The 25658-nt window shown below is 33.8% G+C and overlaps 1 protein-coding gene across 4 annotated transcripts in view; it reads right to left on the bottom strand.

The window, feature by feature from the left end:
* Positions 1-537: 537 nt before the first annotated feature.
* The window catches only part of LOC124366288 (broad-complex core protein isoforms 1/2/3/4/5-like), a 133908-nt gene continuing 108787 nt past the window's right edge, over positions 538-25658 (bottom strand). For 2 of the 4 annotated variants that reach the window (XM_046822701.1, XM_046822704.1), the window contains one exon: positions 538-8573. In XM_046822701.1, coding sequence (XP_046678657.1) covers positions 8266-8573 — 308 coding nt within the window. In that variant the 3' untranslated portion in view covers positions 538-8265. Of the gene's footprint in view, positions 8574-10076; positions 10328-17687; positions 23826-25658 lie in introns of those variants that run through there. The other 2 variants (XM_046822703.1, XM_046822705.1) reach the window with 2 other exon arrangements.

The following is a 25658-nucleotide window of genomic DNA, read 5'->3' as shown; positions in this document are numbered from 1 at the left end:
TGTGATGATCACTAAAGAAGTGGTCAACTTGAGGCCAGATATCTATCATTTTCATTGTATAAGCAGTGTTGATGCTGATATCTGAAGTGCTAGTGTACAAGCTAGTGTTGAGGCTATATATCTTGTGTTGATCACTACAGAAGTGGTCAAATTGAGGCCAGATATCTAGCATTTTCATTGTATAAGCAGTGTTGAGGCTGATATCTTAAGTGCTAGTGTATAAGGAAGTGTTGAAGCCATGTATCTTGTGTTGACTGCTAAAGAAGTGGTGAACTTGAGGCCAGATATCTAGCATTTTCAGTGTATAAGCAGTCTTGAGTCTGATTGATATCATCTGGCACTGCTATTGTAGAAGTAAGTGTTGTGACCGAATATTTGTGTTAATCAATAAATGAAGTGGTCATAATGTACCTGATTTTTCTAAACCTAGACTTGGGTGACTGAGTAGAGAAATACTAGACAATGTATTTATTAAGTTTAAAAAAATTATGTAATAGCGGGAAAATACCAGGAGTAGATAAATAAATCAACACATAATACTGAACTGAATGTTTTTTAATTACCATCAAATATTACAAGGAAATGGCCGAAATGATATGCACCCACATTAAAGGAGCCTAACCTATGCCCACATCACACAAACACTAACCCAGACGACCAAAAGATGAGAATGTCCACGCAGATGTTCCTGAATACATTTTAACGTACATTTTGACACTTTTGTGAAAACAGAACACAAGCACAGTTTTGAATTTCTCCAGTGGCATGGACAGACTTTGGTAGATTTCGAGTTTTACGAGTTAAGAAAATAATGGCAAAACACTATTATTTATAATATTAATACAATGTAGTTTTTAATGTTGCAATAAAATATAAAAACCAAGTGGCATATAAATGTTTACTGTAAAAATATCAAGTGTCACGTATAAACAGGTTTCAAAAACACAAAACCTCAAAAACCTACCAAATCTATCCACAGCCGAAACAAAAATCACTGCAGGCAAAAAAATGGGGATTTTTGATGAGGTATACATATAACTGAAACTTAGCCTATCTTATGAAACTACTATGTCTATGAGCTCTATGTTATCTGTAAATTAACCTTCTATTGTAACAAAAACATGTATAAATGTCTGTAAACAAATAACCATAGACCGGTGTTGTGAATTAAACTACAAGCTGTGTAGCTTACTTTTGATTTGTACTTATTATGAAGGCAGCTTATGTAGGCACGGGAACATCTTACCATTTGTGTCATCACTCAATGGAAGGTGATTTGGGCTGAATTTACAAAGGACTCGTAAAAAAACACCTGATGTCATAGAACATTTTCATGTTCCTGGATGCGAAACTCTCCTGGTGAACAATGGCAATATAAAACTTTTCGATTTTAAATAATGAATCGATAAAGCCTGTAATTCCATCAACCATTTAAAATTCCACCAACTAATTGAGATCCGATGGAAAAAACAGCCCAACACCCACATTAAACCAATTATTCATACAGTTTATAAAAAACCATGCCCTTTTTACACAATATTCAGTTATGAGGTATATAATTATAATACAAATTTTCCAACAAGGAAAAGTCGTTGTTGAAATGAGGTAAATGAAAATTCCCTGAGATGAACACAACAGTGTACATATTACGCTAAACAACAAATGCATAAAACGCAAACAATAATAAAATCCCTGAGTGGTATTAATACCTGAGAGTGTGGAACGTACAATTAAGAATCCCTGAGAATGTTAAGTGATGTCCACAAGTACGACATCACACGATCTGTTCCTTACAAACGACAACTTACGTCTACCTGTTAGACACGGTTTATTATTACAAATGAGGAAAACAATAGAACGCTATCCTAAATTTATGTAACGGAACCTAACGTATACACTTAACTTAAGACACTATCTTTTAGATAGTAATAAATTAATATTAATTTTTTATATAGGAAAATACACAGTAACAAAAATAACAAAGCTTACAGGTTTAATTACAACTAAATGCATATAAAAAATTAATTAACACAGTCTTAGAATATGATAGACATATTATGTATAGTATAATATATTGTAGGGATGGACAGATTCTAGAATCATGTGTGATTAAAATAAATTTTTAGTAACTCTGACACAACAGTGATGATTTCGTAATTGCTATACATTTATGGTTCACTAACAAATTTATACAGGCATACTGGACAACGGTTTACATCACATTTTTTATAACTTTTGACGTAAATTATGATATTGAGAAGCAAAGTAGTATTTTCTTAATCTGTAAGATTTTCATTTCAATAAATTGACAACTTTGCTCTATTACAAGTTATTCCATTCAATTTCCTATCACTACATAATTATTGTATTCACTCATATAAATCTCTTCAGTCTTTTTGTTACAGTCTTACTTTTACCTTAACATTCCTTTTTAACAATCAGCAATAACACAACTATGTTTTTTTAATTTTTGAGCCATTAAAATAACCTATTTCAAATTATCGATAAATATTTTTCACCGTCGTTGCAGTGACAGAAAACAACAATAACTGGTACAACAGATTCACAAACGATTTGCAGAGTTTGAAATTGTTCCAAAAATGTCCATCCCCTATAATCTATGCTCTGAGATACAGTATTACTATTACGATGATTACACCGATTTACGTAAATAGCTACAACAAACTGGGAAGATACTTCCCGTGCCTTGTGTGAACATGCCGGTAGAATTAGTACCGGATTATATAGATTAGCCGACATCTAGACTCCCATTTACTAGCTGTCGGCGAACCTGTCTCTACTTACAGAACACTAAACAAACAGGCGTTCTAGGTTGTAGACTTGATAAAAAAAGCGTTATACCCAAAAACCCATGTCCCTACTGTATATAACTACTATGTGTATTCATGAACCTATACACTGTACAGCTAAGTACACAAAATAAATATCAATTGTCAACAACTGCGCATGTAATTGAAACCGGTTATGTTAAAAGTGGCTATAAAATATGTATCTGTCTATTTCTCTATTGTAACTGGTTCTATTGTAAAATCACAAACGTAACAGTCGGCTTCGGTTGTAAGAAAATAACAATGTTGTAAACGGCACAAAGCAAATGTGAAAACGGCAAAACAAATGTGCTAAGACTACGGCTGGGACGACGCCGGACGGACGGCCGAATAACAACCACAATATAACCCTCGGCCGCCACGACGTCGCTTCTCGGTAAACTATAGTAACACGACAAACAAAAATAACATCTCTATACTCTGGGGCTATTATATTAACATGTCTATTTATATATTGTTGTCTTATTTGCCATCATTGTAAAAAACATTAGCGTTTGTACTATTGCGTTGCGGTGAGGTGAGGGAAATCAAAAGTCTACTCATGTATACATATATATATCTCTATTGGTCCTTATTGGTGTATATTATTATCTATATCTTGTAACAGCATAAAATATTGTATAAAAATCAACAATAACTATGAAGCGGGTGAGTGTGGCGCGCAATTTTTTATCAATGTTGGCAAATATCGTCTGTATAGATTCAGTAAGTGCACGGAACGTCGTCAGTACTGCATGTATGATATGGAGAGACACTATCTACACTGAGAGAAAAAACGTTTGCTAACGTCAGATGGAAATGATGGTACACATGTAACAACCGGTTGGAGGAAGTGGATGGATTCATTACAAGAAGGCATAATTTACAGGACAGAGTCTCTTGTGTGACTGATCACAGTGAAATCTTTCCAAAAGCAATTTCACTTGACCCTCGTTTTATCAATGTTCATTTACAAATTTCTTTTGCTCTATTGCTTTGTTAAAATTTTATCAAGTATATCGAGAAAATATTGATGAAAACATAAAGTGCAATGAGTAAACTTAAGGAACTAAAAGGTTAGGAGACTGATGTTTGAAAAAAAATTGTATTGTCATGATGAAGAAATTTAAGCCACTCATTTTCCAGTAGCTCCCCCACTATCTTCTGGCACATTTCACTAGATTGAGCATTAAGTAATTATATAACCCATTATCTACTGTAATGATCATTCGTTAAATTTCAAGCACAAATACAAGCATAAATTACTCGGATATTTTCCATTAATTCAAGGAGTAAAGGAATGTTTAAAATGAAGCTGTTTTCAATTTCAGAAATTTAAGCTGCACTTTTTTCTGAAGAAGAAATAAATTAACAATAGCGATCATTTATAAAACAGCTATTAAAAACGAGTATCACAACTGCTTTTGCACAAAGATTAACTGTAACTTGACACAACTTTCTCAGATGATGCCAATATCTGTATGGAACTCGGATGATGCTCATCAATGCCACCTCAAAGGTTGTCTTGAGCAGTGAGTACCCAGCGGTAATGTAGGGTGGAATTGTGCATTTAGCATTTACGTTTTCTGAACGTTTATCAACGTCCAGCAATAAAACTTGCCAAACAATTTATATTTATATAAAAGAGCAGACCTATGCTTCAGGCCGGTTAAAACCCAGTAACTTAGTCAATTACAAACAGAAGTAGCTCTGTTCGTAGCAGCTCTTAATTTAAAAAGAGAAAAAACTACAACATACTGAGAAATATTTGAAAATATACATATGTTCATTTATATGCTGGATAAGTACTGTATTACGCCTGGAAAAATTATTTATTAAACGTTTTTAGACAAGTTTAGTGGGAATTTAACTATGTAGAGAAGGTTTTGATTCTTTTAACAAATTCAAATTCCCACTTTTTGATACTATAATTTCTTGATAACATTTTAAAACCATAATTCAACAGTCTGTTATACTGATTGTGTTATTCTGCACTAATTATAGAATGGTTGGGGAGGGGATTGAGAGTAGAGGTTGGGGATTAGGGATACTGTCTCAAATTGTTGGATGATTGTCAGAGAACTCAATATAAAAGCCCATCTCAATCCGACGTTAGCAACTCTGCATTATTTTATAAACTACGGACTCATACAAATGACACAAATACACTGGACCTGGTTCAAATGAAGTTGGCAATAAGAGAATATATTCCTAGCGATTGTTGTTTGTTTCCAAAAAACACAGTCTAAAAACATTCAGTCATTTGTACTCGTTTGATTTAGATCAGTACATGAAAATAATTTAAAACTAGATGAAACATTGTAGCACAGCACACAAGATAATCAAAATATTAATGAATTTTAACTAGGCTTACCACTTACTTACTGGAAGAAATTTTAGTACAATTTTTTAATAAAGGTTTCCTCGATTGAATTTTATATGCAAACATTTTTTAATTTCGGTAGTTATGAAATTTTATTTTAAACGTGTACATTTTGAAAAATTCTCAATAAATCCAATTTTCCTGTAACTACCGACGACTATGAAAAGGGATTTCGAAAATAGGCCTATCCTTTGAGCCAAACACTAATTTTTTCAACTAGCCAGAAAAATATATTTCTATGAAACAGGCCTATTGTTGCGAAACAGAAGGAAAATTCAATCGTGGAAATCTCCGCTTGGTAAGTTGAAATCAGACTAAACTACAAGAGTCTCGCATCTTGGATGCAGTTTACTCCTACAGACGACAAACGACCGGACAACACTGAGAACTGGCAGACCTTACAGTACATTATATACAACTTGGCACATTCGGGGTAGGATATGTATGAAGTACTGTACAAAACATGACTTGGCCGCACACACTAAGCAATATACAACAATCGTGTACGCATCCTCCACTAAAACAAGGAACTTAACTTAATTTTTAAATATAATAATAATTTAATTTCATACAAATCACAGAAGTTTTAAGCAAATTAACTTTATAACTTAACAATAACATTAAACAGCTGCATACGTAGTAGTCTGGCCAGGCAGTTTAAAACAAATATTTGGTTAAAGCTCAGAAAAGAGATAATAATTTTTGGGAATAATGCAGAGTTTTTAAAATCCTGATGTTCATTTCAAATTAATCATTAAAAATTATATTTTCCCAATCAATATTTTAAAACATGCTGGTATTGTATCGTAAGTTCTCTTTGTAAGAAAGACTTTTATGATCTGTAAAGTTTCAGACAAACATTTATATATTGAAATATGCAGCTGTTAACTAAAAGGTAAAATTTAAATAAAACAAAAGCACCTCTATAGGTATATAAAACTAGTTGTAAAGTAAGAATGCAATTGACGTAACCTGGTGGTTCATGAAAAACAGGAAACAACAAAACGTAACAAAATACGAACGGAAGAGGTGAAGGGGTGTAATGTCGGAAGGAAGGCCAAGTCACACAATACAGATCTGGAGGCAGTATTTTCATCTCTAAGCCTCTAGTCCCACGTCTCCCCGCCGACCTCTCAAGTCACCGCTACCGTAAACGCCAACACTAAATCCACTAAAGTAACTTAAACAGTAACACAAAAATAACAAATAATAATCACAGGTAGATCACAATAGAAAACGAGAAGAGTGGAAATGTAACATTTTCAATTTTAAAGAAAATTTTCTGAACTAATCTATCTGCTTAGACTACTGTTGGTAGGCTTAGTATTTACAGTAAACCTCGGACTCTGAAGACTTCGGCCTAGTATAAACAGCGGTCTGCGGTTGAACGGGCCTAGCGCTGATAATCGACATACAACTACGACATCGTCAAGTAAATGTACATCTTGGAAGCTCCAGAGTCATACATAAATAGAATCTGTTTCTGTGTCGAACATGTAATGTACTTAAGTGTAGCCAAAAAGTTGTAAAAACTCACAAAAGATGCTATAGCGTACTTGTACTTGAGGTTTCGAAGACACTGAGTTGTCGAGATGGTTGTAGCTTATTATCTAGATGATTGTACCTAGAGAACGGTGTATTGTGCATGTCTCTGTCATTATTGTTTATGGGGTCTCCACCAAACTGTACTAGAGTCGGCTTCAGTATTATTGTAATACGAGAAATACAACAGTGGCTTCAGTTTTGATCGTATTTTATTGTAAATGAATCAAACTCTGAATATAAAAACAGTTTTGACTTTCTCCTGTGAACTGGATCCAAGCGATGCAAAACGCTACCGAGACTAGTACAGTCTGGTGGAAACGGCTTGTCGAACACACAAAGCGCACAAGACTGGATACGGCGGCAGCGGCTCGCCCAGCCACCTAACTGTGGTTATCGTATAACTAAACGTAATCACTTCAATCAATAAATACAATTTCAAAATAAATATAATCACACATTTAAATGCAAATATAAAATGTAAAACTCTCGTACGATTTTAGTTACAAATGTTCGATAAAGACTAGATTTGACAATTTTTACAGTTTCATGCGGATGCTTGGAGACTTAATATTCTACAAATGGTATATAGTATAAAACACTTTTCGTTATAAAACCTATAAAAATTTAATCCTAAAATTAAAAAATCGTCAGTGAAACTGAGCGTTAGATTTAAAGTGCAATCGATTTGCACTGATCGTTAGCTGGTAATGTTTGGGGAAAACGATTGTAATTTGCAAACATATCATGAGCTTTAAAAAGCTTTCATAAATAAAATTCAAACTATAAAAATTACTTAAACACAATAAAACAATAACTTAAAAGTGTAGTTTACCATATCACAATATGTTCATGATTTGGACAAGACCTCGACTCCATGTACATGTAATAGAAGAGAACTACACTGTAAATATTACTTCGAACTGCTGAATCTTGGTATAGTTTTAAAATAATACACAATTCCCAGCACACAAGTGAGAACAAACTAAGCTTTAGGCCAAAACATTGTAAAATAATACTATACAAGCACAATATAAAAAGTTAACTTCATTATAAAATGGAATATCAACGGAACTAAACCGTTACGATCAAATAATTTTCCACTTTCAATGTAAACAGATCTTGTTATGACTGATAAGAAATAAAACATTAGTTACGTCTGGAAATGTATACGTCACTGGTTAAATATATTGAGTATTAGTTAACTTCACCTTAGCATAGTGAACTACAGACTGAACACTTACTACATTTCATGAAAAAGTAGTACTTCACAAAAATTAAAAGCCACAATTTTAGAAAAGTCACTATAATTATAAAAATATATATCGTTCGGCTCGAATCGAAATCCAAAATAGACCGATATTTAGACACCTACTGAGTGGCTACAAAAATATTATACTCGCTACGTACAAAATGCCCCGTCGCGGTGAGTCGGATTAAAAGAAGCTCCGGTGAGAAGTGATGAACGATGGATCAGCAGGTCAAAGCAATATCGCGAGTGGAGTCATCACACTAGAACATGAAATTGGGGGAGTCTGCGTTTTGTTGAAAGGGTGGCTGGCCGAACATGGCCGAGGTCTTGAGGAGTCGCTTGAGCATGCCGGAGGTGCCGCGGTGCTGGAGACTCTTGTGCGTTGTGAGGCTGTTCTTGGTGCGGTAGCGGCGGTGGCAAAACTCGCACACGTACAGAGTGTCCGACTGCTCATGTTTGTCCTGGAAATGGCGTTTGAGGGAGTAGTAACAACTGAAGGTGCGGCGGCAGTAGGGGCAGTCTTGGGGCTCATTTATCCCTCCGGTCATGGGCGGTGGCATCACCATCCCTGGAACAGCCAAGTGCAATCAGTTCAGTACTGGAGGGTATATTCTAGATCCCCAGCGGGGATTCACACACTGTGAAAATAATTCTGGGTATAGTCAGAATTTATTCGTTATCCAGACTGATGAATGTAGACTCTGGAGAAGAGGAGGAATCAGCAGAGCATATCTCCTCAGCCCCAAGGATATCAGAGAACAGGAGCCCTCAAATCTGATAGGCTTCTGTAAAAGCTTCAGACTTTGAGAACACAAATTTAAGTAAGGGAGGTGGAAAGGTCCTTTTAGGACTAAGCACAGGGACAAACCGTCCTTTTCCCTCAGGATAAAAAAAAAGAATTTATTCGTCAATTTATAACTGGGAAGCATACTCTCTTCTAGTGGTGTAGATGGAAGGATAATGGACTGGACAGAGGTGGTGGCTGAGGACGCGGAGAAACTTAACAGGTTGACATCCTTCTGCACTGAAGAAAATACTTGAATGTCTGACACTGCTAGTGAAATTCAGACTGGCCCCAAAGGAAAAGCCAAATTGGAAGGAAAAGCACTCCGTGACCAAGCTACTGAGGTCTTTTTGGTCTCCATGGATATCAAAATCAGCAGCTTGTTCAATGACTTTTCATGTGTTAAACTATGATACATCTCTTGATATATTACATGTTGTTAGCCCTTGACTGCGACACGAGTCATGTACCGACTTCAGACGGCTTGAGTAGTAGTGACGTACATCTGCCGCAGTCAATGTGTTAAGAATGTTAGATTTATTACGTGCATGTTTAGAGAGAGTGTACTTGGAGTTGACTCCTGCTTGTTGCGGTTCCTTAGTGCAGGGATTACAATTCTACGGTGTGATTGGTTTATTTTAACCTAGATTGTAATTATGTGCAGGGTTAGTTCACCTGAGGAAGAGATCAGATTGATGATCTCAAAATGTAGTATTGCTGATTAGTTTGATCACTGAACAATGGCAAATGTTCCAAAAATAAACTATAGGTTCTTCAATACCCTGAGCAATATGAATTCTAAGGACCAAAGCTTTTCCGCCCCTTCTTATCATGAGTTCCTCTTCGCTTGGATGCTAATAGTTCTTTTTTGGGGACATTCAAATATTGCGCATTTCTAGAACAAGGTCAATAAGAAGCTAAATATTCACGCTGTATCATTTTTCAGTTTTATATCTATTACTGTGACTGAAATCTTCGCACAGCCAATTTTTTGGGACTTCTCAATTTTTGCAATTTAACCCTCTGAGTGCAAAGTGTTGCTTTGCAAAGTTTACAGAGTAGTAACATCGCCACCTGGCAGTTACAGGGGGAAGTAATAATACGTGCGGGAAGTAACCAATTGATCAGTACTAGTAGATGAAACAAATAAAGTTTTAACATTGCTGGTTGTTCAGAGAGGGATAAACATATTGTGCGGAATGTTTAGATACCAGCAATTAAAAACAAAACCCTCTCTGTGTTATTTTGTTAGTAAAAAAGTAAAATTTTGTGGTGTGGTCTCGTTACCTGAGGTTTAATGTCGGGATTGTACATAATGTCCTGGAAGGAATGGTGGTGCAGGTGGTCTGATGGCTTGGGCTTGTGGTACGTGTAGATGTGCGTCATGAGGGAGTTGCGAGAGCAGTAGACTCGCTCACAGATCGCACAGCGGTACTCCTCGTGCCGGGAGGCGTGCTTGTCCGCGACATGCCGTTTGAGACTGGCTTTCGAGCACAACACCTTGCCGCACGCCAGGCACGTGAACACTTTCCGCAGACCTGCGCACCAACAGACCAACCATCAGACCACCGCACACCACCAGCCTGCGCAGGGCTTTACAAGGTCCCCAGCACTCGCGGCTCCTTTGTAAAGCCCTGGACAGCATAAATACACACACAGGGATCGGCCGACCGCCATCACACGATGGCAATCGGCACAACAAAGATCATAGAGTAACAAAAATGTTGATTAAAATAACTTTACTTCGGGAAAAATATATTTCCCAGTAAAGATTATGCAATTACATAACAAATTGTGAATATGCAGCAGTCGTCTTCTCTTTTTATTTATTATTCTTGCGATTGCATCATAAATACTATTTTACTGAAAACCCATTTGCTCAATAAGCATATTCTGAAAGTTTTTTAAAACTGTTGCATATTTCAAATTCCACAATGTATTAAAGGAATACATTATTAAAGGTATATGACTCTACCAAAATCATACAATTTCTAAATTATTATTGAAATTCATATGTATGATTAGTATCAATAATGTTAGTGGTATTTAAAAGAATTCAGATTTTTCTTTAATATTTTCTAAAATATTTTTGAATAACTAGAAGACTTGTAGACATATTTTGGGTTTTGTGCAAGATATTTTATACACAAACGTTTGATCCTCTTCATAGTATTTTGATTTTGCCATAGAAAACAATGAAAAGAACCACTGCTCACAGTTAATAGATAGAGTTCAAAGATCACATCAATGATGCACATTCCAGTCATGATTGTTTTGCTGCTGTGATGTTTAATGAAATAATTGTGTCCATGTATGTATTTATTATGCATGTTTGGGGTTTTACTTGTAATACTTACGATAACCTCAAGTGAGTGAACAGTTTTAAGTCCTTTAAGAAAACGGAAGCACCTAAAGATGGCACTTCTGTTGACGGAACTGTAGCGTAACATTGTTTATTGAAAGTTCTTTGGCTCTTTAACAGTTATTTAAAAATGTAGATACTTGTGTAAAGATTGAAAGTGTTTACAATCACGAAAATAATGGGCTCTGCATTCAGTACCAAACATAACAAAATATCTAGTTAACATAAAACAACACAACAATGTCTAAAACACTGTACAGATAAGTTATAAAACAAAACTAATAAAAACTAAAACAAAGAGACATCTACTGATTAGATCAAAGAAATATATTTCATAACTATACATGAAAATTCACTTTATTTATACAACTCATTTAACATGAAACATGTTCATTTAAATCTTTAAACTAGTGGGTTTTCTCATTATACATTTCCAGGAAATCCAGTTTTACAGATGATTTTGCAGTGATTAGAAAATATCATGTAAATTATATTTCTTTTTATATAAATTTATCTTTCAAGAAACGTTATTGAATTGGGACATAAAGTGTTTATTAATTATAATTGAATGATTATGAAATCATAAAAATTAAATAATTATAACTAGAAATGTAATAATAATTTAATGAATTAGAACTAATAGTTAATACTAATAACTATTCCAAATGTTAAATTATTTTAAAATTAATGTTATGTAAAAAAATTTTATGTTAAATTAGTGTTTTAGGTTTGTAAATTCAAAGTTTTCCTTATTCAAAAAATAAAGTCCTTTATTTTCAGTATAGCAGTCAATTTTGCATCTGCATAATACACACCATACCATATTTACTACTTACAGAACCCCAATCACAGCTGTTTTGTTACCTACTTCTATTTCCAATTAATTATACTGTCATAAATATTGTTATATATATAAATTTTGCTCAAAATACTGTGGCTTGATTCACAGAGAAAATCATTACTTAAAAACCATTTGATAAGTGCTGAAACCTGACAGAGAAACTGAAAAATATGTGTACTGTCAGTCAATGAGAAGACAACACCCAAGTATTCTATAGCGTACACTGTGCGTTTATATGGTATGTGGCGGTCCAGGTATGTTAATGGTATGTAACTGTACGTATATTTTTCTCAGTATTTTTATCTGATCGTAATAAATTCGTTGCCAAAAATATGATATTCTCCTATATTTTATAGCTATTGATTTATGACGGTTTTTTTAAATTTCATAGACAAGTTTTTAAATTTCACAAAATAAATTCTTTAAAAATGAATTTTGATGTTTTTTTATTTAAGTATTAAAAAGAAAATGCATGCTAAATTACAATAATGTTACTTAAATAGTTTCTATGATTTTTCTTCTTAAATACCTCAAGACCAGAGACAAAATGAGCCAGAGTATATGTTCAAAGGAACTTTTCTTATTATTCTGTTGTGTGGAGAGCATGCTCTCAGAATTCATTTTTACAATTAGGGACTTTTTTAAAATGACCAAATCTCTTCTGGGGATATAATTTAACATCATCTAGGTACATTTTTTAAGAATTTCTATAGAGGACAGCGTCTAAATATTAAAAGAGAGGACCCATTGATTAATACATCAAATTAAGGTCTTGATAAGAAAAAACCAACAATGCTAAGAAGAAAGCCCCAATTTCTCACCACCCTACCCAAAATGGGTAAAGTTTAAGCAATCATACAATTCCAACTTCAATTGGACACTCTTGTGTCAAAACTAAAAATTTAAGAATCGCAAGGAAACCAAGGAAACGTCTAAACAAGTTCATTCATTTTGCTAAGTTACGCAGTCACAAACCTATTCAAATATCAAGAGGTAAATAACCTGTTAAACTCCTTCATGGATTTTGACGTAATGTTACTTTCATAGTGATTAACCCGGGATCACTCGCGCGTTAGATAAATTCTAACGGTTTTAACATTTTTAAGTACAACATTGGTAAATATCTATGTACACAATTATAAAATCTTCTTTGCCTTTGTGGGACTTTTCCGATTAAGAGTTGGTACCACTGTGAGGGTAAGCGCGGTGGTGGGGGGGTCACAATAGGAAGTGAAAGTGGGGGGGTGCAACGCCTGTCAGTGTGAATCTAACACGCGAGCGGGCGCGTAACTGCCGTTGTTAAATTTTTTTCTAACGACGCGAGTGTTTGCACAATTGTTGTATTCGAACTATGGTGATTTTTAGTGTTCACTTATTGTTATATTGATAGTTTAGTTCTGTGGACTTTGAAATTATGGAAGGTGTACGTGAATTTCGAATTCTGGCTTGGCTGGAAGAAGAGAATGACATAAGTGAACAGGACGATGAACTGCCACCAGAGGTGTTATCGGACACAGATTTGGAGCCAGAATATCAACCTCCGAGCACTGATTCTGAGCACCTCAGGGGAAGAAACTAGCCCAAGAGTTGCCACCCTAATTCTGAGCAGTCGGGCGAAGAACTAGTCCAAGAGTTGCTGCCTGAAGACCAGCGTGTGTTCAACAAGTAGGTCTACCCCTAAGAAATCCAAATTTAAATGCTAGTGTTTACACTGGTAAAGATAGATTTACTACTTGGTATGTACACAAACCAGTGTCAATGAGTACTAAGACACCTAGAGAAAACATTGTAACTAGGTTGCCTGGAGTGAAAAATGTAGCCAAAGGCTTGAATAATGCTGTAGATTGCTGGGGATTTTATTTCCCTGATAATTTGATTGAAGAAATAGTGCTCTATACAAACCAACATCTTACAGTTATGAGCCAGTCATATAGCCGTGGAGTGAGAGATATTTCCCAAACAGACATCATTGAGATGAAAGCATTTTTTGGCGTTCTCTACATGGCGGGAGTGAAGAAAGGGAATCATATCAATATAGATGAGCTGTGGAAAGATGATGGCACCACCCAGAATTTTTTTCAGCCGTAATTTCAAAAGGCGGTTCCAAATAATAGTTCAAGCCTTAAGATTTGATGACAAAACTACCAGGGTTGCTCGAAAAAGCAGAGGACAATTTAGCCCCAATCCGTAAAGTTTTTGAGACATTTGTTCAAAAAATGTACAGATGCATACACTATAAGCGAGTATGCAACGGTAGACGAGATGCTGGAGGCTTTTCGGGGTAGTTGCAAATTTAGGGTTTATATACCAAATAAACCTGCTAAAATATGGCATCAAAGTGTACGCACTTTGTGATGCCAGAACATTTTACACAGCAAAGCTAGAGGTTTATTTGGCAAAGCAACCTCATGGACCGTTTTTTGTACCAAATGATGCTCATAGTGTTGTAATGCGCCTTATAGAGCCCATTGACAGAACAGGGCGGAATGTCACTATGGATAATTTCTTTACCAGTGTACCGTTAGCCAACAACTTGTTTGTGAATCATAGATTGACCATAGTCGGCACTATAAGAAAAAACAAACCTCAACTTCCAACAGAGCTAACATCCATTGAAGGGCGTCCAATAGGTAGTTCAGTTTTTGCATTTGGGAAACCACCCAACAAATGTCTTCTGGCATCATATGTGCCAAAAAAGGGTAAAAAATGTGCTTATGCTTTCAACAATGCACAAAGACGATACAATTGATGAAACCAGCAGCAAGCCTGAAGTAATTACCTTTTATAATTACACTAAAGGAGGCGTTTGATGTTGTGGATCGACTCAAAAGTGAGTACAATGTCTCTCGAATAAGCAACAGGTGGCCGTTGACACTATTCTTCGCTTTGTTGAATATAGGAGGAATAAACTCTCAAATTATATACAAAGCAAATAACACACAGCAAATTATACACAGGAGAACTTAACAAGACGTTTCTACCTGACCCAGCTCGCCAGGTCTCTAGCGATGCCACACCTTGAAAGGAGAGTCTCCCTCACCAACCTTTCTATTGGACTTAGGCAAAAGATCCAGCGAGTGGGCCAATTTCCACCGCCGCCGCCACCACCTAGACAGAACCAAGACAACACTAAACGGCGCTGTGCCTTTTGTCCCTTGCGGAAGAAACCGGTTTACCCAACACCAGTGTCACGTCTGTACGTCTGCCATCTGCAAGGAGCACACTGCAAGGACAACACTTACTTTGCCAGCAATGCAGGGAAAGGGAGGACAACATGGAATAGGGAACATATATTCTTTAACAATGTACGAGTAAAAATAGGAATAATTTAAAATTGTATAAGAATATGTATTTTTATTAGTTAAATAAGCATTATATTTAAAAAATTTTAAAATAGTAAAGTGCCTATTTTAATTGCTTCAAAATAGTTTGTTTCAATATATATCAGATTTAGAACAAATATACTGCGTTTTATTTGAAAAAAAAACCCACAAATATCATTTGTTAAAAAAAAATCTAACGCTGCGCGAGTGATGACGTGATTTTGAAGGGCGCGAGTGATCCCGGGTTAAGTAAAAGTGACATATTATTACGCATTGTTATATTGTTCCTGTTTTATTCCATTGTATGCCGTAATATTGTGCAAGAAGCATTTCTATGACAAACGCGTGTTGCGCAAGTAGTTCTGGTGTTTTCTACTAGATGTAAGCACTTCCTTGGTCCTCTGTCATGAGTGTTTACACCTTGGTGAGTAAGATGTAGTTGTAAAGTGCAGACAGCTATTACGTGTTGTTCTTGCATGCCACCCGTCTTGAACATGGGGTTTTATCCAACCAGACAAATAAACCCATCCAAATTTTAAGGTTTTATTTTTAGTGTTTTTTGTACCATAGACATACTGGGTGTAACAAAGCTATGCATTTTCAGATTCTATGTGTGATTTTAAGCAAAAAATGAAGAATATTTTTTTATAATTTTCACTTTTTTAGCAGCTATACGCCATTTTTTATATTAAAATAATTTTATTTTTGTTGTTATCTTTATGACTGTTAGAAAACTTGGTAAACAGAACAACGTATAAAGGTATTATATCAGAAAAAATATGTTAAAATCAGTTTTAATATTTTCAAAATTGCAGCAATGCAATTTGTGTTTTGTAAAATATCTAATAAACTACTATTTTTATCAAAATTGTAAAGAACACAAAAACGTTTTTAAATCATATTTTCTTTCCAGAGATATCTCATTACTAAAAATCAGTTATGAAACAACTATTTTGTGGCAGGTTTTGTATTACATATGCAAACTACATTTGACAATATTCGAACAGCTGTTATTTAAATCAGCTGTTACTGTTACTGTTACTGAAAGTACACAGCCAATACAACTTTTTTGTTACACCATGTATATGATACATATATAGCTGGTTTTATTTGTGTGATGAAAACACAAACACAAATAGTGAAAATTGCTTAGTGGACAAAATATAAAAAAACATTTTTTTAGAACTAAAAATAACTTTTATGCATAAAAAAGTAACTAAACTGTAGAAACATGTCTCTGTATAAAAAATCAAAACGAAAAATGTAAAATCAACATAACTTTAGATACAAATCCGAAACTGTTCAGGAGTTAATCTTGGATTTGGGAGTTGAAAAACATGTAATGGTCAACGCAATGCCACATTACTATTTCTGGACACAACCACATAAATGTCCGTATATTTAGAACATTACATGGAACATTATATATATATATATATATATATATATATATATATATATATATATATAGTTTGAAGTTTTTGGTTTCAAATCAGCATTATTTTATGAACAAAATCAAAGGTATTTCTATTTAAATGTAATTCTTGTTATCAAAAGTTTCATTAAAGAAGATAACTAATTAGTCATTTGCCTTATGGAGAGTAAATTACTTGACTAATTCGCTTTTACTATTTCACTTCCTAAACGTCCTTACTTTGTTGATTCTGCAATTTGCAATTTATTGTTTCATATCGCCCGTCATGATTTGATTTCTTACATCTGGATATATCATTGGTCGGTGGTACATCTCAATACCACAATGGCTGATATAGTTCCAGGAGACAAGTGATTGTAAAATGGGATGGTTTCAAGCCCTAATTCTAGTGCTTGGAATTTTGGTGGTCTGAGAACTTATCGAGAGCCACTGGTCTACAATAGCTTATCTAGTCTCAGGACACAAATGATTTTAAAATGTGATGGTTCCAAACCCTAATCCTAATGTTTACAGCTTTAGCAGTCTGTGCACTTACAATAGTTACTGGTGTAAAATAAAGCCAGAGGAAGGCTCATCTTATATTAGTTGTATACGGCTTATATGGTAATTGAACAGCTAGTTCTGATTATTCGTACATATATGCACCACACCAAATCATCTTTCCATATGTTTGTGTACACTGCTGGAAATAAAGCATGATTCAGTTCTTGCTCTTTTAAGTTTACACTGTTCTATCAAAATATCATAATAAAACAAATTTTCATTGCATAAAAACACAATCAAACCATTAAAAATACGACTATTAAAATGAACCATAATAGTCACTGCGTTTGAGTTTGTGATACTGTAATTAATTTTGTATGATTGTGAAATGTACTAAAATTAGTATTTTAAGCCAGCTCTATTATTTAAGGTTTCAGAAAAAATATATAATACATGTGGAAGTACCTCATTTAATGAGTTCTTGAATATTATACATGAAAATACAATACAACTCAAACCCCATGTGTTAATTAATATATACAAAACAATTTTGTACATGTACAAACAGGCTGTAAACAATAACAATTACCTGAGATTTATAACACTTCATAAAAATAAAACTCTTTCTCTTGAGTAAATAAGATGTAGGAACATGATATAAAATGTACTCCTCTCTACCATTATATCAGTAGTTAATGTTGTCACTAAAACCTTCAGTTACTTTGTGAGAATGTTAGTGATAAGAGTATGTATGGTTAATAAGTTTAGCCTGGTTTGAATGATTCAGTTAAGAAACGTAGCAATATGACCTTATGTTTTTTCCCATAAGAACAATTATAACTCTCATGCGGTTATGCAACCTTTTTTATATTTCAGCGATAAAGTACAACAAAGTATGAGATTTGTTTCTGAATCATGTATGTAAATATAAAATGACTAAAAGGGGTTTTGGATGCTGATTAATCATATCCTTAAAGTAAGACATCTCTCATTAGTTTATAATTAAAAATAAATTAAAAAATTACACGAGATTTAGCATTGTTCTTATGAGGACAGGACAGAAATAACCGATAATACAACTGGGCCTTAAAAAATATTAATTGGCCTTAGTTGGATTATCGAAGACTTTATAATAAAAATGAAAGATCACTAGGTCTTCATAACAGAAACCCTTGAAGAATAGCACATAAAATCCTCGGGTAAACATGTGAATCACAAAATATCCTGAGTATAAGTCCCTGAAGTCACTTTCAAAAGCTGAGACAATAGCAAAATATAGTCACTAAATTACAACATTGCTTTCCTATACCACTCCATATTGACTACGAAGTAGTAGTTCAGTTGCCCTGAAGCAACAATGTGGAATACCTTCTGAATCGAAAACACCACAAAGGTAATGATGTGGAATACCTTCAGAGAGAATTGAAAACTCCATGTGAGCAACAATGTGGAATATCTTCCGACAACTGAAAACTCCATGAAAGCAACAATGTGGAATACCTTTAAACAGAATTGAAAACTCCATGAAACCAACAATGTGGAATATTTTCAGAATATAAAACTCCATGAGAGCAAAAATGTGGAATATCTTCAGAATATAAAACTCCATGAAAGCAACAATGTGGAATATCTTCAGAATATAAAACTCCATGTGAGCAAGAATGTGGAATATCTTCCGACAACTGAAAACTCCATGAAAGCAACAATGTGGAATATCTTCAGAATATAAAACTCCATGTGAGCAACAATGTGGAATATCTTCCGACAACTGAAAACTCCATGAAAGCAACAATATGGAATATCTTCAAGCTTGAAAACTCCATTGAAATAACAATGTGCAATACCTTCATAAATTTAAACTCCATGAAAAAACAACAATTCTGCTTCCAGTCTAAGAATTTACTCTGAATGATTCATTTCATACCCTTGAGGTTTTTAGATAAAAATTCACACTTTAGTCAACTAGACTGATTATTAAAATATATTCAATGCAATTGTTAATTTTTGTATTTTTTGTTTTTTTTCACCTATGATTCTTAAAACCGTAATTTACACATATGCCTAATTGATAAATATTTTTAGAGAGCATTGTAATTACTTTTTTAACTTACAAGTTTTTAAAACTCAATAAATATGTTTTACTGAAACAAAGAATTTTTTAACAAAAAAAGTTTCATTTTTACTTTTGTACATATTTAGTTCCTGCAGTATTGAGAATATCTGTAGTGTACACAATATAAATTTCCAAAATTTTACATTTAAATAGAAACATATTAGAGATTATATACAGTACTAAATTACTATTTAACATAAAAAAAACTAAAAATTGATTCAAAAGCCTGTTAAACCTAGAGTTTTAGTCTTTTATTACTGTTTTTAAATAAAATTTTTTAAATAAACTAATTCCGTTTTGAACAAAAATGGTTAACTCATTCCAAGCCCAATTCCATATTAGGAACTCTATCTAACCACTCAAACCATAGCCACTTCTTTCTGTCGTATCCTTTTAAAAAGAGGAGAGGCCAATCAAGTTTTAAGCCTTATTGTGTCCGCCCTTATAGACCATTCTCCCTGTGGAAGGATCTTATCAAACAGATGAAGGAGGAGAGTTGATACAGTACTAGTCCTAAAAAAGTTTTTTTAAGAACTCAATTAAATCCATCCTTGCAAATGTGAACTCATTTTATTTGGTCCTGTAGACACATTTGAAGATTTATTAGTTATGTCTGATGACAAAATTTACAATATTATCATTATTGATGTAATATAATAGGACTTGGCTTTGAGAGGGGAGGATGAATTCGATTGAAAAGCACACTACAGCGAGTAGTACAGAATAAATCTGAATTTTTTATTAATTAGATTCAAGGTAAAACATTCAACTGTTTCCATCTATTACCACTGTACTAAAGAAAGCTTGATGCACTAAAAGGGCATGATTTAGAGTGGCTAACACAAGCACAGCCAACAATTGAACTGGATAGTTACAGGATAACACAGATCATTGTTGTCTTGACTGCACATGTGCATAATAGTTTATCTATAATTCTGGGCATATCTCAATTAATACCAACAGATCATTGTTGTCTCGACAACATTTGCACAGTAATTGATCCATAATTCTGGGCATATCTCATTCAGTAACTACAGATCATTGTTGTCTCGACTGCACATGTGCATAATAGTTTATCTATAATTCTGGGCATATCTCAATTAATACCAACAGATCATTGTTGTCTCGACAACATTTGCACAGTAATTGATCCATAATTCTGGGCATATCTCATTCAGTAACTACAGATCATTGTTATCTCCACTGCACATGTGCATAATAGTTTATCTATAATTCTGGGCATATCTCAATTAATACCAACAGATCATTGTTGTCTCGACTGCACATGTGCATAATAGTTTATCTATAATTCTGGGCATATCTCAATTAATACCAACAGATCATTGTTGTCTCGACAACATTTGCACAGTAATTGATCCATAATTCTGGGCATATCTCATTCAGTAACTACAGATCATTGTTATCTCCACTGCACATGTGCACAATAGTTTATCTATAATTCTGGGCATATCTCAATTAATACCAACAGATCATTGTTGTCTCGACAACATTTGCACAGTAATTGATCCATAATTCTGGGCATATCTCATTCAGTAACTACAGATCATTGTTATCTCCACTGCACATGTGCATAATAGTTTATCTATAATTCTGGGCATATCTCAATTAATACCAACAGATCATTGTTGTCTCGACAACATTTGCACAGTAATTGATCCATAATTCTGGGCATATCTCATTCAGTAACTACAGATCATTGTTGTCTCGACTGCACATGTGCACAATAGTTTATCTATAATTCTGGGCATATCTCAATTAATACCAACAGATCATTGTTGTCTCGACAACATTTGCACAGTAATTGATCCATAATTCTGTGCATATCTCAATCAGTACCAACATATCATTGTTGTCTCGACTGCACATGTGCACAATAGTTGATCCATAATTCTGTGCATATCTCAATCAGTAACTGCAGATCATTGTTGTCTCGACTGCACATGTGCACAATAGTTGATCCATAATTCTGTGCATATCTCAATCAGTAACTACAGATCATTGTTGTCTCGACTGCACAAGTGCACAATAGTTGATCCATAATTCTGTGCATATCTCAATCAGTAACTACAGATCATTGTTGTCTCGACTGCACAAGTGTACTATAGTTGATCTATAATTCTGGGCATATCTCAATCAATAACTAACACTTTTCATCGACTCTAAGTCAGCTTCATGTTTAGATCTAAGAAATCATGGAATTGATCGCCTATTTGAAAGTGATTCAGAAGATAGTGTGTATTTTTGAATGGAAATAAAATTCCATGGCCATTCTGTAAGTATTATCAAGGGAGAAAATCAGATAGGACCAGATTTTGTTGATGCAAATTGTCAGATGAGGTGGTGATGACCATGATCTTAGACCGAGGACCCAATGGGTGTAGGGAATCAACTTGGCAAAAAATAGGTTGGCGTTATACTTATAAATATTTCTTTAGTAAGAAGGATATAAAATGGTCATTCCTTGAGAAAAATCTGTGTCCTAGGTTTAATTTAGAGTTGTGTTTAGTTTTTAGATTGTAGTAAAATGCGTTGTTTTAAGACTTATTAGAACTAAAACAAACAATTTTAAATCATTTCTGTTCAACTATTTTACAACTTATAGTACAAATAGTTGACTAATGTTATACTTTCGAGAAATTCTAGTATAAAATAGAGAGGTCACACCTTATTTCTATAGCAATACACATTTAATAAAATCAAAGTAAGCATTGGAAAACGTAAAATTAGTTCTATATTGCTTTAACTTGCCTCTAAATCTAGGTAACAAAGTAACTTGATTTAACCAAAGCAAGGACTTAATATGAAAGTAATTACAGAATGAAACAGTTAAATTATGCTTGCTTCCCACAGATCTAATTTCAGTGAGACGATTCTTGTTTACTAATATTAAAAGGAAGTTATTTTAAAATGACTACAATAAATTATAAATATGTTATGGACATCACTCAAACAATTTTTTTACATTATTCCCGGTAACAACACAATTAATTACATTGGGCCATACAGCTTTAAAACTTATATATTGTATGTATGCCATACTATGTTTTGTCATTTAAAAATACACTTTTACACATAAAAAAATATGAGGACCATAATTATTTCTATGTTAAACAACCTAAAAAGTAGACTCAGTAATACCTAAGGTGTAATGATAATAACAAGTAAAGAGTTACTGAATATTACTAAGAAAAAATATATTAATAACCTAATTGCCACATAGCGTTGGTTTGTCAAAATTAAAATTAAAAATCCCCCAAAACTTTATACAACAAAGTTAATTTTTACATAGATAATATGGTATTAACAATGTATAACTTCATTTATAACAGTTATAATAATTTTCTTGTACTTTCATATGATACCTATATATATATATGTGATTTCCAATATATTCTCTTATACTAAAATTGTACAAACATGGAAGTATAGGCCCTATAAAAAGCATTAACACTTGCTTAGCTTACTTGCTTTAGAAAAAATATCGGTTATGATAAAAACAACATGACTTTTGTTGGAAGAACACAATACAAAGGTAAATGTAACAATTATTAGGACTCTTTACAAACCAAGACCAGTTATACAGACGTATTTGAATCCGTGCGAGATACTTGTAAGGCATATTTTAGAGACACAAATAAGATATTTTGCTCCGTTAAAATATTTCCAAAAAAGCACATAGAGCTGCAGAACTTATATGTTTGAAAAATAAATGTTTTATTGAATAGAACCCTTACTATGATAACATTGTTTGAAAATCAGGATCTTCATTTACTTTTAGAATTACGAATTTTCTAATTACAGGTTTGAAGATTTTTAATTTATAAGTAGCACTTAATTTTATTCATCTTTTGAAATTTGACTAGACTACCATAGGCATAAATAGTGAAGACATGCTATTATTTACATTTTTGTACTTAAAATTCGAAATCATAACATGTGCGTTTCGTTATACAAAAATTCTTGGATGTGTGCTAAAATCCTCTGTATGAGCTCATATACACTCTGTATACCTCACCAATGATTAAATAGTATTTTATATACAATACAATATTCACTTGGCTAAATAATATTAGTTAAAATAATAAAATATAATTTCAGTGAATACATAAGTGTGCTACGTACAAATGTAGGTATAATTGCTGTGAGTTTTAGAAGTTTTACAAGAATATTTTTATCAAAGTCACTCTGGGCTACCTGAACCTTATTGAGTTATAAGTACTTGCATATTATTGTTCACAATGCCTAACCACGAGCCACGTGTCACTTCTTCGTGTCCGTAACGCAAGGTCTAATGGAACGGGTGCCTATCGTCTTGGCCAAACTGGGGCTCCGCGAATTGCCCTTCCACTCGGAACTTTCTGTGGTAGATGCTGCGGTGGTTGCGGAGGCTGTTCATCGTTCGGTAACTCTTGTTACAAATGTCGCAGAGCAGTTTGTTGGTGGGTCGACCCCTCCAGCCTGCAACCAGAGTTCCGTGTCAGCCCCCTCTCCAGCTTCACTCCACTTATTCTAAATTGTCCGTGGTCAAGGGGGAAAAATATCGGTGCCATAACCGAACCTTGAGGGTCACCACCGTTTGTTTCAAGCATCAAAAACTTCCATAACAAGTCCATACACTAAACGGAAGTCAATATTATTGTATCTTTATAAAATATATGTATAAAAATTGTATCTTACTATATAAAATAATGCTTTCACTATATTACAGTATATTAACTCCCCAACATTAAACTAAAAAAATATTGTCACTGTTAGTAGCCCTCCAATCATATTATGATTTGCACACAGAACATACTCAATTGAGTCTATTTAATTACTTTTTATTATCTTCAAAAGACACACAATTTTTCACGATTTCTATTTGAGAGAAGAATTTTAACAGATAATCATAACAACATAATTAGACTAGATGTAATTAATTATAATATGTATGAATAAATTTACATTTATGAACAAAATTAAACTAAAACTTAGAGAGTTACCATGTTCGTTTTAAAACAATTTTAAATTGTATTTTTAAACCAATAAAAACATATAAATTGAGATTAGGTATTAAATCTTGTACAAACATTGATTGGTAAGGTAACATTCAGTGGCGTAACTAAGAAGGGAGACGAGGGGGATAAAAACCACCCTTCAAGAGCAAAAAGAAATCGTACAACATGTAATCCAACTTGTTAAAATACAGCAGTTATTTGTTTATTTTAAAATTTATTCAAATTTAGATTCACCCAAATTTATTCCATCTCCCCGGTGTGTTGTGCTCTTCAAATCTTGCCCCCCCCCCAAAGTGAAGTCCTAGTTACACCACTGGTAACATTGGTATTTATGTAAGTGAACTTTATAAATATTCTCACCAAAATAATGTTCACCACCTCCCTCCAAAAAACTAGTTATAAATTTATCCTGAACAAGCATCTAAGTAATATCACTGTTCCATTGTCATTGAGAAAGACTGGCTTTGCATTTCGGGTGGTACTTAGAGTTATGTACAAGGAGGCTGTTGCGGGTGCGATAAGGCTTGTGACAGATGTTGCACCAGAACTGACGAGTCTGCTCGCAATGGATGTCTTGGATGTGACGGAGAAGTGTGGCTCGACTGGCAAGCAACCGACCGCAGTGACGGCAGCGCACTCGCCCACCTGGGCAGACACACCTGGCGTACGGTAAACATAACCTAGCCTGGTGTAAGGTTATACCTAATCTACACGTAACCTACACCAAATACAAAGCCTATTTGGTACAGAATCTGAATTGCATTAATAATTGCTGTATTAGAAATATATACTGAGCTTCTTTAAATGTATGGAAAACACAGCTTAAACTATACTAGTGCTCTGAACTAGCGTTATCTTACACATGTAATCACAGCCTATTTGGCGTACAGTAAACATTGTCTAATTTGATGCTTGCTAAAACATTGCATATTTGAACATGAAATCTTACACTAATTACATCACCCATTTCAGTTTCAACCTTGTAAAACGTTAACATGTAACCTGCTTTGTACTTAATCTATATTGTAACTTAACGAATTATTATTACAATAATAGACTGTTGGGAATAATACAGTACAACTGTGTAATCAACACTTACTGATTTTTTTAAATTTTTCAGGATGTGTCTGAATTATGTGACAAACTTACAAAACACATTTTTTGAGGTCAAAGCAATATTTTTCTCTCTATATATAAAATATTTCAGAAAACATACTTATAGCAATACATGTTTTAGTTACAAGAAACCAGCCAAAATAAAATCTATTTCATTTTCGTTGTTATGTTTTTATTA

The sequence above is a fragment of the Homalodisca vitripennis genome, chromosome 7, assembly GCF_021130785.1.
Source record: "Homalodisca vitripennis isolate AUS2020 chromosome 7, UT_GWSS_2.1, whole genome shotgun sequence".
Classification (NCBI taxonomy): Eukaryota; Metazoa; Arthropoda; class Insecta; order Hemiptera; family Cicadellidae; genus Homalodisca; species Homalodisca vitripennis.
The sequence above is the reverse complement of the archived record's forward strand: the minus strand, read 5'-3'. Positions and strand labels throughout refer to the sequence as shown.